Source organism: Tupaia chinensis, unplaced genomic scaffold (genome assembly GCF_000334495.1).
Source record: "Tupaia chinensis unplaced genomic scaffold, TupChi_1.0 Scaffold141044_1, whole genome shotgun sequence".
NCBI classification, from domain to species: domain Eukaryota; kingdom Metazoa; phylum Chordata; class Mammalia; order Scandentia; family Tupaiidae; genus Tupaia; species Tupaia belangeri.
The window spans coordinates 249493-264101 of NW_006200910.1; the positions used below are offsets into that span (position 1 = coordinate 249493).

At 47.5% G+C, this 14609-nt stretch overlaps 2 protein-coding genes across 5 annotated transcripts in view; one reads left to right on the forward strand and one right to left on the reverse strand.

The window, feature by feature from the left end:
- Positions 1 to 2501, forward strand: part of CKMT1A (creatine kinase, mitochondrial 1A) — an 8029-nt gene extending 5528 nt beyond the window's left edge. For all 4 annotated transcript variants that reach the window (XM_006162857.2, XM_006162856.2, XM_006162858.1 and 1 more), the window contains 3 exons: positions 1575 to 1709; positions 1913 to 2038; positions 2257 to 2501. In XM_006162857.2, the coding sequence (XP_006162919.1) occupies positions 1575 to 1709; positions 1913 to 2038; positions 2257 to 2373 (378 nt within the window). In that variant the 3' untranslated portion in view covers positions 2374 to 2501. The remainder of the gene's footprint in view (positions 1 to 1574; positions 1710 to 1912; positions 2039 to 2256) is intronic.
- Positions 2502 to 2770: 269 nt separating this feature from the next.
- Positions 2771 to 14609, reverse strand: part of STRC (stereocilin) — an 18739-nt gene continuing 6900 nt past the window's right edge. Inside the window, exons 11-29 of the mRNA XM_006162869.1 lie at positions 14071 to 14253; positions 13743 to 13781; positions 13395 to 13562; positions 13186 to 13251; positions 12587 to 12712; positions 12230 to 12288; positions 10755 to 10878; positions 10543 to 10655; positions 7794 to 7929; positions 7208 to 7404; positions 6919 to 7009; positions 6317 to 6473; positions 5546 to 5715; positions 4522 to 4677; positions 3974 to 4116; positions 3641 to 3789; positions 3304 to 3401; positions 3061 to 3208; positions 2771 to 2859 (exon numbers count right to left, since the gene is read on the reverse strand). Coding sequence (XP_006162931.1) covers positions 2771 to 2859; positions 3061 to 3208; positions 3304 to 3401; positions 3641 to 3789; positions 3974 to 4116; positions 4522 to 4677; positions 5546 to 5715; positions 6317 to 6473; positions 6919 to 7009; positions 7208 to 7404; positions 7794 to 7929; positions 10543 to 10655; positions 10755 to 10878; positions 12230 to 12288; positions 12587 to 12712; positions 13186 to 13251; positions 13395 to 13562; positions 13743 to 13781; positions 14071 to 14253 — 2412 coding nt within the window. The remainder of the gene's footprint in view (positions 2860 to 3060; positions 3209 to 3303; positions 3402 to 3640; positions 3790 to 3973; positions 4117 to 4521; positions 4678 to 5545; positions 5716 to 6316; positions 6474 to 6918; positions 7010 to 7207; positions 7405 to 7793; positions 7930 to 10542; positions 10656 to 10754; positions 10879 to 12229; positions 12289 to 12586; positions 12713 to 13185; positions 13252 to 13394; positions 13563 to 13742; positions 13782 to 14070; positions 14254 to 14609) is intronic.

Consider the following 14609-nt stretch of genomic DNA (forward strand, 5'->3'; position numbering starts at 1 on the left):
TAGGTGGGAGGACATACGGAAAACCAAAGAATAGCATATGTAGATTGAACATGTAATTTATTAGCCAACCCAGGACACTTCTGATAGTAAAAAGGGCCACTATTAATCCCTCTAGGACAATAGGTATGAACTGGACTATCCTGGGAAAAAACCAGGACATATGGTTGCCCTAAAAATAAGAAGACAGAAAGAATGTCAGGAACCTAAGGAAGTTAAGAAAGAAGTCACCAGATAATGCACGGAAGAATAACTGAGATGGCAGATCAATGCCTAGGGTTTGTAGTGTAGGACAGTGAGATATGCAGAGAGAAAAAATATTTAGGAGTGAGAGACTGCTGTGTACATGATTTTAATGTAACCCTGTCAAGGTATCACATCTAGGCTTTAAACTGAAAACGGAAGGGCAACAAGGAACAGCGGAAGATGAAATAGCTCAAGTTCCAGACTGTGTGGCTCTAGATGAGGGCATGAACTCAATCTGCGATCCTATCTGGGTTAGGACTCTAGTCAAGTCCCTATTGAAAATCCACATAAACCCAATTCTTACTGTATGTTCTCATATATACAGTTCTATTTTGAACTTGCAAAAAAAAGAGAGCTCCTCTTTTAGATTCTAGCTGGGAAGTTTGTACTATTTTTAGCAAGCAATAGCTAATATATTCTGACTACAAGTGGGTAAGGAAGTACTCTTCAGTTTCCTCATCTGTAAAATTGGGATAATAAGTTTTCCTACATTGAAGATGGTTGTGGGGATTAACTAAAATAATTTAGGTAAAGTACTTGGTCAGCAGTGTTAGCTGCATTATTCTTCAAGATGGAAGGGTTTCTTCATGATCAGCATGGAAGATATCTTCCTATACTTTCTGAACTATAAACAAGGTGCTGTCCACAGGGCGTGGTGGCACCCGCCCTATGGCAATAAAACAAGGTGCCATTCACTCATGTTGGGGAGTGGTCTTTGTGTCCATTGCTCTGGCAGATCCCTTGTCTCTTCAATGCTAATAGTCATCTTCATGATTAGGAAGATTAAGTGAAACGACACACTCTTTTCCAAGCCCTTCTCCCTCACACACACCTTTATGAATCTGGCTTTCTGTTCTGTTTTCACCTTTCTCTCAGCTTTCTCACATAGGGCCTTTCCATAGCTAACAGAAGGCTCTTTTGCCTCTTCCTATTGCAAAGCTTATACTTTCATTTTCTATCTGGAAGCATCCTTGCAAGCTCTAGGCTCATGAGCAAAGCAAAGATAATCAGTGCATGCAGAACTCATGGAATAATCGATCCTTTCTCTGTTCAGTGTACTGCCTCCATTCATTTCCTTAGATCATCCTTGATGCATCACTCTTTCAAGCTTCTTTTCTTCTGCATGCAAGATATATTTCTACAGTCTCATCATTATGCACATCATAATTTTGCAACATCAAAATTACCTTGCATGCCTGACAATAATAACAAATCATTTTCACCAAAAAGAAAGAATGATTCTAGACATATGTCTACCGTTCCTATGGGTCTAGCTAATGAAGGGTCCACCTATATCTGACTTTTTGCTAACAGAATCTTTGTGGTCTCAGGTGGAGCGGCTCATCCAGGAGCGTGGCTGGGAATTCATGTGGAATGAACGTTTGGGATACATCTTGACCTGTCCATCTAATCTAGGCACTGGACTTCGGGCAGGAGTGCACATCAAACTTCCCCTGCTAAGCAAAGTAAAGGAGTTGTGGGATTAGAGAAGGGTGTGAGTGGGGGAAGGGGAGGGCTGTGTGTTTGGGGAGGAGTGGGCAAAGGAGCCAGCTAGATTTACTGTAGCTAAAGAGTTAGGGGCAGGGTTCTGATCAGCTTCAGGACTCTTTGAGACAGGACCAGTCTCTGCTTCAATTAGACTTGCCCTCAACCCCTATATGCCCTCTAGGATAGCCGCTTCCCAAAAATCCTGGAGAACCTAAGACTCCAAAAGCGTGGTACTGGAGGAGTGGACACTGCTGCCACAGGCAACGTCTTTGACATCTCTAATTTGGACCGACTGGGCAAATCGGAGGTGAGATCCCAAGGGATTAGGATGAGGAGAGGTCTAGATCTGTGAGGGCTGAGATAGGACAATGAGCGAGCCTCAGGAATGTAACAGAATCTGAAATGAAAGGCAGGTTGAGTGGGTTGGCAATCAGAAATGAGTTCCCAGAACAAAGAAAGTCGGTCAGTGCTAAAGAAAGAATCCTTGATTGTGAGAAGCAAAGATAAAAGATCAGTGTCCTTCAGGTGGAGTTGGTGCAACTGGTCATCGATGGAGTAAATTATTTGATCGACTGTGAACGGCGTCTGGAGAGAGGCCAGGATATCCGCATCCCTGCACCTCTTGCTCACAGCAAGCATTAACACCCCATGCCTAGCAGAGGACCCAAGATCCCCAGGACTTCTGCCTATTCTAATGATGGCCTGTTCTACTTGCCCTGGGCCCACACCCTTCTCCCTGCTCCATCCTAGTAAAGACTCCTTGCTATGCACCAGCTGTCTGTGTTATTTCTAATGGTGGGGTAAGGAGGAGCAGCCTCCAGGAAATGAAAAGAGGCAGTGGAGTTATTTATGATGACTTAAGAGATTCCAGATACAGCATGCCAAGAATACTGATTCTCAGGTGGGTGGAAAGCATTAGCATTTTACCCATATCCCTCATCAGTTCCTGAGAATAAATAGGATGCACGTGTATTTGCATTTTATTCATTATAACTTAAGATTTCTCTCCCAGTAGTCTCCCTCAACTGTAGAGACAGGCTCATAGCAGCTGACCAAGGAAGCCGATGGTCAATGCCAGGGCCCAGGAAGGCTGTGACAAGTCCTGGAGGCCCCAAGCTGTGCTTCGACCTATAATGAGACAGGGAATGAGAAGAATATCACAATGTTGCTCTCCAGGAGCCATTGATACAAGGAAACTAGCTCTCTGCCTGTAGACTTGTTCCCTCCAGGGGCCTCCCTGGGTAGGCTTTAAAAACCAAATAGCACCAAGTTAGGGGGCAAATTCTGAATCAGTAAACAGAGGGTTGAGCTGTGCGTCTGGGAACTCACCCTGCTGTCCTGGGCTCTCCTTCCCCTCACGCTGGGCCCATGCAACTGCTCGTTGCTGCTCAGGACTCAGTAAGGCCATTTGCTCAGGAGTGACAGCCATAGCCTGAGCACTAGTGAGACTAGATAGCTGTGTGGGGCTGAACACCACCTGGAGGTAGGAGCAGGAATCAGTGCATCCATGTAGTCCTTGTTGGGCCCTGGCTCTCCTGTGGTCACCCCAGACCCCAGTTTATCAATACTTACAGCAAATTTAGGAGAAGGGATGACAGAAATAGCAAGAGAGGTAAGGCCTTGAATCTGTCCCCGCAGCAGTGCTGAAAGAGCCAGGTCTGGAATTCCAGCTGTTGAAACAAGTGACATGGGCATCCAAACATCTTAAACTGGCCTCCCTTCTCTTCAACCCTGTGGACCTCTCCTCCTACTGCTCCCAAAGTACCCTCCCATAGACTATCTCCAACACATCTTCAGCTCCTTACTTAATTGCTTCCTCAGACCCCCACCTTAATTCCAGGGCAGTCATCCATCCAGTGGGTGGAAACCAAACCGGATAACAACACCAGCAGTGGCCCAGCCTCCCTACCTGCTATTGTGCCAATTTCAGTGAAGATCTCAGGCCCCCAGTTACTGACTGGCCCAAAGCCACCAGGAAGCACAAGGAGTTGGGCCAGAACCTCCAGTTGTTCCTCGGAGCACTGGAGATGCAAGTTGCCCAGGAAGAGAGCTGCTTGGCTGTGGAAGAGTGGGAAGGAAGGAAGAAGAATTTAGCTTCAGCAATAGGGGCTGTGGTCATGAGATGGAGGAAGAGATGGTTTCAAATGAGGTCTCTTCCTCCATGAGACCACTTCCTCATGATCCTTCCCAGGGGTCAACCTCCACCTCAGCACCACCATGCACACCCTCCTCCACAGAAGACCTAAACTCCCAACTGCTGATATGCTGTAACTCCTCTGGCCGCAGTCCACAGAGCGTGTAACCCAGTGCGGTTAGGTGAATGAAGTCCAGGTGACTCACATGCCGACCACTCTGCCGTAGAAAACTGGAGACCACAATGCGGAGCTGCGGTGGGGGTTGGGGTGCACAGGATAAGGAATGACGTCATGGGGAATTAATGGGTGGGGAAATGATTAGAGAAATGATAAGTAGTACTGGATTGTATGATCTCATATTGTATTTTATTAATAAAATAAGTCTCATTTTATTATTAAGACTTGAAGATCCAATAGCCATCTGGAAGGTTGAGGACCCAGAAAAGAAAGGGGAAAAGAGGAGGCCCTGGGGAAAAGGGAAAAAGAGGACAGATCACAGAGTTCCTAAGGTCGCTAGTATGATGCATTATCAAAAGATAGAAGGATTGTCCAGGCAGGGTCACGGGAAAAAAAAAATTCCACGGGTTTTGATGACCTAGAGTATTGGCCTATGGGAGGGGTGTTTGGGGAATGGTAGGGAGGAAGGAAAGAGTACCTGGGTGGAGCTCCAGCCGTCTATCTGCCCCAGGGTACTCAGCGCTCCCCAGTCCACCAGGACCAGCTCCTGTAGCTCCCGCTCTCCTAGACCTATTAAGAGCCGACCCAGCTGCAAGATTTGTTCAGGACGGAATCCATGCGGAGGACCCCACAACTAGGAGAAAGAGAAGTGATATAAATGGAAAAAGCACGGAACTGGGACTCGGAATGCTGGTCTTGTCACTGTCTTAGCTGTATGACACTAAGCCAATCACTTGCCTCTTCCTCAATTATAAAATGAGACTTGGATTAGTTTCTCTGACTAAGCTATTATTGAAGGACCCTAAGGTCTCAGAAGGAAAGAAGAACAAACTCCAGTTCATGAATTCTAAATTTACAAGTGCACCAGACTCATGGAGGTGCCTATTAAAATGCAAATACCTAGATCCCAACCCCAGAAATTCTTTTTTATCTTTATTTTTTTAATTTTTTTTTGGAGAGGTTTTTGCTATAGGGCACGTGTGCTCACTAGAAAGACAGAGAGGCAGAAAGCGAGAAATCACCCCCCAGGGGGGATGGCCACACCGCAATCCCTTCTCCTCCATTCTCCCCTCAGGATCTCAGGCATGCACGCACACGTGCCTGGCATGAGTTTAAGCCACAGGATCCGGGACCTGAATCACGGTCAACCACATGGCAGTCCAGCGACATAGCCATTACACCAACTGCTGGTCCTGACCCCAGAAATTCTTAGCAGTGAGTTTAACATGGGACCCCGGCATCAGCATTTTAAAAATCTGCTCCCCAGATGATTTTGACATACATCAGAATTCGGTACCCAGCACTCTGCTTCTTCTCTCCATTGTACTGGCTCTCTTTCCTCAATATTGGTCCCCTCTGTCTCTTGTGGTTCAAATCCTGTTTTGTCTCCTGTTTACCCCATCTCTCACCCAGCTCTCCATTCCCTTGAATCCCACATCTCTCCCAACCAACTTCCTCATGATTTTCCACCTTTTGACCCAATTAACCTCTTCATCCCTAACCTGCTTTGCCTTGCCCATGGCTGCCCGTAGTTCCTCCAGCCCAAGTCCTGGGTCTCCTGCAAATAGGGCCAGGCAGTCCTCAAAGTCTGCGAGCTCCATTTCTGCAATCTGGGTGGCAGACCAGGCTGCTGGGAACGTTCCTCGTACATCTGCACAATTTGGCACAGGTTCTAAAGGGAGAAGATAAGGTCAGAAGGCCCATGTAGTATTGAATTATGCCCAGAGAGATTCTGTAGATAGAATAACCCTCCCAACATGTATAGGATGGGGCAGTATAGGCAGTGTGGGTTGAGAAATTACTACAGGATGTGATTTATAGGGCTCAAATGCTATTAGAATAAGAAGTGATGGGAGAGGACAAGTCCATCTTTTGTAGGAGGAAGATTGAGGAGGTTGCCAGGAATTTAGTGGCAGAGCCTTATCAGAATCCAGGTCTCTAGCTCAGTGTCTCCTTCCTCCTAGGGATCTCTCCAGAAGAAAGCTCCATACTTAACCAGACTAGAGTTGAGTTGGCTATTAACCAAGATAACAGAAAAATAAAGATTCTGAACAAACACCGAGTTATGAACTTCCAGAGTTATGGAACTCTACAACTAGATTATTTCCTTAACCCCTTCTCTTTATAGATTAGAAAATCCAAGCCCAAAGAGCAGGAGCTTTCCAAATCTGCTCAAGGGGCACAGCATACCTAGAACCCAGACTCCTGACTGCATGGCTCGATACTCTTTCCTGTACACCCTGCTGGACATACGAGTATTTGGGTAGTTTCACCTGGAAGACCCTCAGCAGCTGGTCGTACAATCCCAGCTACCAAGGCTGCTTTCTTTGGAGCAAGCTGTGGCCTCCCACATAGCTGTCCGACTCTGCTCTGCTCCCAGCTCTGCTGCTTTTCCAAAAGCCGTTCCAGGGTCTCTGGGCCCAAGGCTTCCTGTATGAGAAGATAGAAGGAGAGTGGGGAGACCTGGACAGAGTCCAAAGTCTTGACTCTGTCAACTCAGCACCCTCTGATGTTCACAGCCTTTGTCTATGAGCCCGGATAGGAGCAGGCAGAAAGACTGAGAGATGGGATCCAAATGATTTCTTAAACTCCAAAGGATATGGAGAAGAGACATGAAATAGGTTATCAAGGAATAGAATCCAAATGGAGACCTAGGGGACAGGGCCTGGTAGACAAGAACCTGTGTGACAATAAAAAGTGGGGTTTGGGCCTGGAAAACAGTCAAAGTATTGTCTGAGGGCCAAGGAATGCCAAGGGCCGAACCCCAGATCCAGCCTCCACATTTCTCCCCTCAATCTTCTTGACTATAAGTCCCCATAACCCGCTCACCAGTCCCCTGTATGTGTTTACTCCCTCCCTTGTTCCTTCACCTCACCCTGGGAATCAAGGAAATAGCCTCAGTAGACAGAGTGAATAATAGACGTCCAGCTTGTTCTACTTCATCCTGGCTCCAAAACTCTGGTTTCCTAGGGACAGGAAGAAGAGCAATGGCTACAGAACCGAGGAAACCATGATGGAAAGGAAGGAGGAAAGAGGACTTGCTAGGATTAGGGAGACAGTTCTCCAAGGGACCTTAAAAATATAAAAATGGGCTGCTACTGATAATGGTGGTTGAGGGGTTGGATGTAGGATAAGTTAGCATGTAAAGTTTGCAAGATTCATACCCAAGAGCAGGCTCCTGCAATAGCAGCCATCCCAGTTCGGTGGCAAATGTCTCTCCTAGGCAGAAGCCCTGCAGTTGACTGAGGTGGGACAACAGGATCTGTAGGGGGATCCGCCGTGTGCTCTCTATCCCCAGGAATCCGACCAAGGGGCCCAATGTCTCCAGCACTTCCCCTGAGACTGGGGTCTCCTGCGGAGCCTGAAGAGGGGCATGGACCTTGAACACTACATCTCTGACTTACAGTACTGGACTGTGGTCAAGATACTAAGCACCTTGACCTTCCCTCCCCACTGCTCCCAACTCGGCATCCTGTCACACTCATGGCCTTTGTTTACTTTCCTAACAATGAGCCCAGATAGGAGCAGGCAGAAAGACTGAGAGGTGAAGACCAAAGGATTTCTTGGACTCCAAACGGTACGGAGAAAAGACATGAAACAGGTTATCAAGGAATAGAATCCAAAGAGAAACCTGGTAGATGAGAACCTGTGTGACAACAGAAAGTGGGGACTGGGCCTAGAAGACGGCATTGTCTGAGGGGCCGGTAATACCAAGGGCGGAGCTCTGGACCTAGTAGGGTAGACTCTTACCAGGTTTTGTAGTGCCCTCTCTGCAAGGGCTGCCTGGCGGAGTGGGGTCAGTGCCAGCAGCTGCTCTGGAGCTCCTTGTACCAGCTCTACCACTGACAGAATGGATTCATTGGACAGTCTGTCCATCAGTTGTATCCTGTTATAGCAATTTGACAACAGGGACACTCAGTGGGAACTGAGACGAGTTGAGAAGGGATCACAAAACCCCACATTTCCCAGACAAGATTTAACACCAGACCAAACCCTGTGACCCTGGTCTGGGACTGATATTAAACAACCCCACTCCCGCCACCGCACTTGAAAGGAGAGAACAAAGGAAGGGACATATTTCTAATCTTCCAGATATGATGAACTCAAAAGCTCCAAATATTAAGTATCATTAAAAAATTTCTCTCAGAGCCAGCTCAGTGGCACAGGGGTAATGCACTAGCTAAGATAAACCAGATCCTACCTGGCAACCACAGTTCAAATCTCTGGCCTGGTCAGCATGAAATATGTCAAGCACATGAATCAATCAATCTCTCTCTCTTTCTCATTCCCACATGTTAGCACATATTCCCCATCATGAATAAAGGGAAAAAAAAAACACACTTTTATAGATAAACAGAGATTCTCAGAGATAACATGGTAGGGTTTTACTCCCAATTTCTGTTCTTTCCTCTTTTTGTGAAGAGGTCACTCCTATAGCATTCTACAAGTTACAATGTTTCTTCAGGTGTTGTCTCATGATCCTTATGATAAGAGCTGGGGGCGAGTTAAGTATTTTTCTTTTCTTCCTCTCTTTTATTTTTATTTATTATTATTATTAAATTTTTTGCTATGGAGCATGTATGCCCACCAGAGAGAGAGAGATAGAGAGAGAGAAAGAGAAAGCAAGCCACTAATTCTAGGACTTGAACCACAGTCAGCCGTGTGGGCGCTCTAACCACCATGCCACCTGCTGATCCCAAGTTAGATATTTTTCTTATCCCTTTTTCACAAATGAAAAACACTATTGTGCTGACTCATAGTCCAGGATTTTTTACCTCATTCAGGCCCTTGGAATTCCAAATTATTTTAGTGAATGAACATATTTAAACATATTTGATTGGCATTTAAAAAACAAAAAGCCCTTTTGCCCAGAAAACGGAAGTAACATCTTGAACTCCATCTAGGGTTGCCAGTTAGGAACTGGGTCAAGTTATACAAGAGCCAAAAATCTATAGAAAGGGATAAGGTTGCCTCGGCTGGTGGTATGGTGGTTGAGGAGGCTGGATACCACATGGCCAACTGTACAGTTGAATACTAAGCCCAGTGGCTGGAGAAACACTACAGGGGTGAGTACATGCATGCCCAAATCCTGAAGGAAGGGAGAGGTGGAAGAGAGGGGATTACAGTATGACCATCCCCCATAGGAGATGCTTTCTCACTTTCCCTCCGTCTCTCTCAGTCTTACTTCAGCAAGTACACATACCTTTGAGCAGGAAAAAACAAAAACAAAAAAGTAAGGTAGAGCCAACTGCTTTCACCATCACCTCATCCCCAGAAAGACTGTAATGCCAGCCTTTAATTTTTTAAAATTATTTAATTTTATTTTATTTATTGTCATTATTTTATTTTTTTGAAGTTGACCAGAAAGAGAAGGAAAGTGAGAAAGCAAGCTGCCAGGTCTAGGACCCAAACTGCAGTTAGCCATGTAGGAGTCCAGCCGCTTTAACCACCATGCCACCTGCTGGCCCCATGCCAGCCTTTCTCTACTCTGACTTGTAGTTCAGGTGGCAGTGTGGTAGGGGTTGGGTAAAATTAGGAAAGAAGCATATGAGTGAGATACTCATGAACTTCTAGAATCTCCAGGTTGAAAGGAACATGAGGTTCATGTAGTCTTCTCACCCAGCAACCCAACTTGAATCTTCTCTACAATGTTCCTGCCATGGAGCCATCCAGCCTAGGCTTGATGGCTGTGAATTAATTCAATCTTTAATTTTCTTCATATTGTAAAAAAATCTGATTTTCATTCAATAATCCTAGTCTTATCCAGTGTTCCCATCAGAAATATGCCAATATATTTTCTTTCTTTTTTTTTTAAGAGAGTTTTTTTTTTGCTATAGGGCCTGGGCACTTGCCAGAGAGACAGAGAGAGAGAAAGTGAGAAATCACCCCCCAGCCCCGGGGGGGATGGCCATGCTGTAATCCCTTCTCCATTCTCCTCTCAGGATTTTGGGCATGCACGCACATGCTCCCGGCATGAATTTCAAGCCACCAGGTCCAGGACTCGAATCATGGTTGGCCATATGGGAGTCCAGCCCCTTAACCACTACACCACCTGCTAGCCCACCAATTTATTTCATACTTATAATTCCTCATGTATTTGAAGGCATCATACTTTTCATATATTTTCTCTTTGCCTACTGCTCTGACTATACTGAGAACACAGTGTCCTAAGCAGACTACAGTCCTATGGGGCAGTACTGGACCACTGCCTCCTTCATCTTAGATATTCTATCCCTATTAATGTGGTCTGGGTTATAATAAGATTGCTTGGCAGGCCACAACACAGTTTTGCCACCCTCAGCTGTCTCATGCTTGGGTCATGTTTTGGGAGCCAGTCAATACATAGAGCAACTGGGAATAGATCCTCTGCTTTGGGCTATAAATTACACATGTAACCACCAGACAGAAAACTGCCATGTCTAGGGCATTTCCTAAGAGCAGATTTTCAGTCCCAAATTAAGCTTTCTGAGGATCCAGTATTTCTAGCCACAGCACTCACGGTAAGTCCAGGAGTAGCTTGGTGTCCAGTCCACTCAGTTCTGGTCCCAGTGTTGTCAACTCTGGCTCTGGCATTGTCATCCTCCGCTGCAACTCTGCCCAGATGCAGGCCCTCTATAGGACAGGGTAGGGCAGCAGGGTCAAAACAGAGCTGAGCATGGACCCAGGGTCCCAGCATCCCTGCTCCCACTAATGCCAAGTACCCACTCTCACCAGGCTTCCTCGAACCCCAGTGGGCAGCTGATAGATCATGTGCACCACTTCCAGGAAGTCTACCATCGAGCTGATCTGTTGCAGAAACTCACAGGACATGCCTCCTGCCAGGGTGCCCAGGGCCCTGTAGGTGTGTGTGTGGGTAAATGCTCATTCATGTGCCTCAGCCTGTCTGCTCCTTGATATCACTACTCACCACACACGTACAGGTGTTCCTTTACGGTAATTTGCAGTTTGAGAAATGTTTTTGCATAGATGTTCTCATTGGCCCCCCATAACACCATCACATGTTGTTAGAGAAGAGAGATTTACATAGGTTAAACGACATTCCCAACATCATTCAGATAGAGATGTGCTGAACTGAGCCTAGAATCCTGTCTCCTGGTTCTGAAGCCCATGGTTCTTTTACTGTGGGAGTAGATAAAGTGACAACCACGTATTCCTGTTCATTCTTGCTTGGCCTCTGACTCTGAAATCACCTTGAATTGAACTAATAACAGCAAAGAGCTACTGGGAGTTTAAACTGGGCAAGGCGCTGTGTTAAATATCTATACACCTTCTTAATCTCATTTCATCTTCCTTTGAGATAGGTGTCATTTAAAAAATATTTGCCAAAGACAGGTGTGCTCGCTAGCAAGACAGAGAGGTGGTGGGGGTGGGAGGAGAAAGCATCCCCCAGTCGGGTGTACTCCAGCTCCCCCAATCACCAGGCCACAGGGCAGCCTCATACCATTTGAATTCCTATTCTACAGAAGAGAAAAGAGGAGCTTTGTGAGGTTAAATGACTTTCCCAAGAGTATGAGAAAGTGAAAGGGGTGAAGCCTTTTTTTTTTCCTGGTTTTTTTTTTTTTTTTTTCTTTGCGGTAGTTTTGTCTCGTTTTGACTTTTGCTATGGGGTGTGTGCTTTTGCGAGAGAGAGAGATTGAGAGAGAGAAGGAAAGTGAGAAGCTAGACCTCGGTCCCTTCTCCAGTCTTCTCTTAGGGTTTCGGGCACACACGCACTTTTTTTTTTTTTTTTGTATAGGGCACATGTGCTTGCCAGAAAGACAGAAAGCAAGAAATCACCCCCTAGGGGGAATGGCCATGCCGTAATCCCTTTTCCTCCATTCTCCTCTCAGGATCTTGGGCAAGTATGCACATGCACCCAGCTTGAGTTTAAGCCTCTGGGGAGTCCAGTGACATAGCCATTACACCAACTGCTGGTCCCCAAGAGGGGTGAAACCTTAACCCAGGTGTTCTGAGTTGCTTAGCTCTAGTCGGGATAGGGATAGGTGGATAGGGATAGGCGTGGCACTGTGGGAGGGCAGGAGGGCAAAGGGGGGAGGGGCCAGGGGAATGTCCATGGGGCAGGGACCATGCATCATTCCTGTATCTCCCATTGAATTTCACATGCTGCCTGGCACATGGTAAGTACTACAAAAACAAAAACAAACAAAAAAGAACTGGATTAAGTTCACTCAACACGAGTTACTCACTGAAGATTCCTGAGGGTCAGGTTGGTGGGCACCTGCATCTTCTTCCAGAGAAATTGTGCCTATAAGAAAAGGAAAGGGGACCTGCTTCCCAGCAGATGCATTGTCCAACAACCTAAGATGCTTCGGACCTGCCTCTTGACTCTGTTGGCCCCACCAGCTTCCCTTGCTCCCAAATGCCTACTCCTCTCTGAGACTCTGAGAGAGAGAAAGAGAAATGGAGGAGAGGGAGAAGGGAGAAAAAGAGTAAAGCAAGTCACATTGTGAGGGATACTGGGGATAAGCTGCCAAATAAGCCTGAGGTAATGGAGGTGGAACAGAATGAGAGGGGGGGTTCTGAGTTTAAGTTGGGAGAATTACCTGCTGCTCAGACCAGGACAGCTCCCGGTAGCGCCTTCGGTTTGCCAGAAGAGCCGCAGAGTCCAGTTGTAGCAGCTTTAATGGGAGCAGGGGAAGCAGGCAGTCTGGCCAGGTGGTGGGGGTGGGCTGCTGGTAGTGATGGGGGTAGCAGTGTAGTGATAGGGGAGAGGGTCTGAGCTCAGTCTCAGACAAGGGGAACCATGGGACAGAAAGGGACCAAAGCTAGGATGTTGTGGAAGGGCATTTGTCACTGCAGCAATGAACGCCTAGGCACCCTCGCATGAAGGCTGATGTGATCAAGTCTTGTTATTAGGTGGGTGCCTGATCAACTAAAGTCCCTTAGCTTCTCTGAGCCTTGGTCTTTTCATCTGAAAGCAGAAGGTTGGCCTGGAAGATTTCCCAGACCCTTCAGGCTTTGACATTCTAGGCCAGAATAAGTTATAGTATCTTGCATCAAGAACTGGGGAGAGCTGCTAAGAGCAGGGTGGGCACAGAGCGAACCTGAACTCTCAGGGTCACTGTGGGGAGAATGTGCGAGGCAGCACCATGTGAAACTGCCGCAGGAGGCTGAGGAACTCAGTGGGTGAGCTCACACATACCTGACCAGGGATACACACAGCTGCACCAGCACCTGTAGTACCCACATTTTTAACGCCGTCTCTCACCTGCATGAGAAGTGATTGTGTGTGTTTGGGTGTGTGTTAGGGAGTGGGGAATAGGAGAGGCCTTTCCTGGCCACAAGGAAGATGCCCTCCTCCCAGCCAGAGCTCACATTCCTTATTGTGTCTGTCTCCCTGCTATTTCATACCCGAAAGGTCTGCAGCAGTGCTGCGGTCTGGCAGGCTGAGAGGCGTGACAGTTCAGGGGCCAAGCAGGAACAAGCCCCAACTAGAACTCGCCTGGGAATGGCCTGGAGTGTCTGAGGGCTGAGGCCTGGCAGCAGAGAGTGCAAGGCGCAGAGTTCCTCCAGGGATAGCTGAAGAACAAGAGAGACAAAAGGCCTGAAGAAGAGGGGCCAGGTGGCCGTGAAGACAATGATCAAGGTACAGAAGCAACAGATCTGAAGGGAGCCCACCAGGAGGAGGCGGCAGATGCAAGAGTCAGGGAAACAGGACAGTGACCTCCATGGGGATGTTGAGAAGTTGCTGCTACTCACATCATGCCGAGGGAGGAGTCGCCCAAGCAGCAGGACAGCCTGTGTTGGGATAGGACAGGAAACAACCCTCAGTTCCCAGCAACCATGTCCTAAGCAGGTCCCTAAGCCTTCCCTCCAAAACTTCCAGCACCCTCTCAGCCATTCCCAGTGACCAGCTTGATTCAGGTCTGTCCTGGTCTGAGGAAAGAGCACGAGGCAGTCCTCCTTGGACAGGGTTCACTGCCAGCACTCATCCAGGGATAGGAGGGGCTGACGGTATCCCTGAATGCAGTTCTCTTGACTGGGACACGGTGTGTGGAGCGGGATGCCAGGAGGGAGACAGGCCCACCTGGGCAGGTGTGACACTGGTTCCCTGCAGGGCAGGAAGCATGGCTCTAAGCTGGGGCTCTGATAACTCCTGCAGGAAACGAAGGCCCAGCTGAGGGAAGAGAGGAGCCCAGACTCGCAGCTCCCGGGGGCTCAGCACAGCTCCTCCAGATGAGCGTAACACCCCCAGAAGTTCATATGCCACCTGTAACCAAAAAGGGTTTGGGACTAGAGAGAAGAGACAGAGGAATCTTGAACCTCCTCTCCAATCTCACATCTGCTTTTCCCAAGGCCTGGGCCAGAGCTCAGAATCAGGATGGGATTGGGGTAGATTAAGTTCAACATGGCAAAGGAGGAACCAGCAGTTAGCGTAATGGCTATGTCGCTGGACTCCCATGTAGTCGACTACGGTTCGTGTCCGGACCTGGTGGCTTAAAACTCACACCGGGCGCGTGTGCATGCATGCCCAAGATCCTAAGAGGAGAATGGGGGAGAAGGGATTGCACCATGGCCTTCTCCCCTGAGGGGTGATTTCTCACTTTCTGTCTCTCTGTCTGTCTG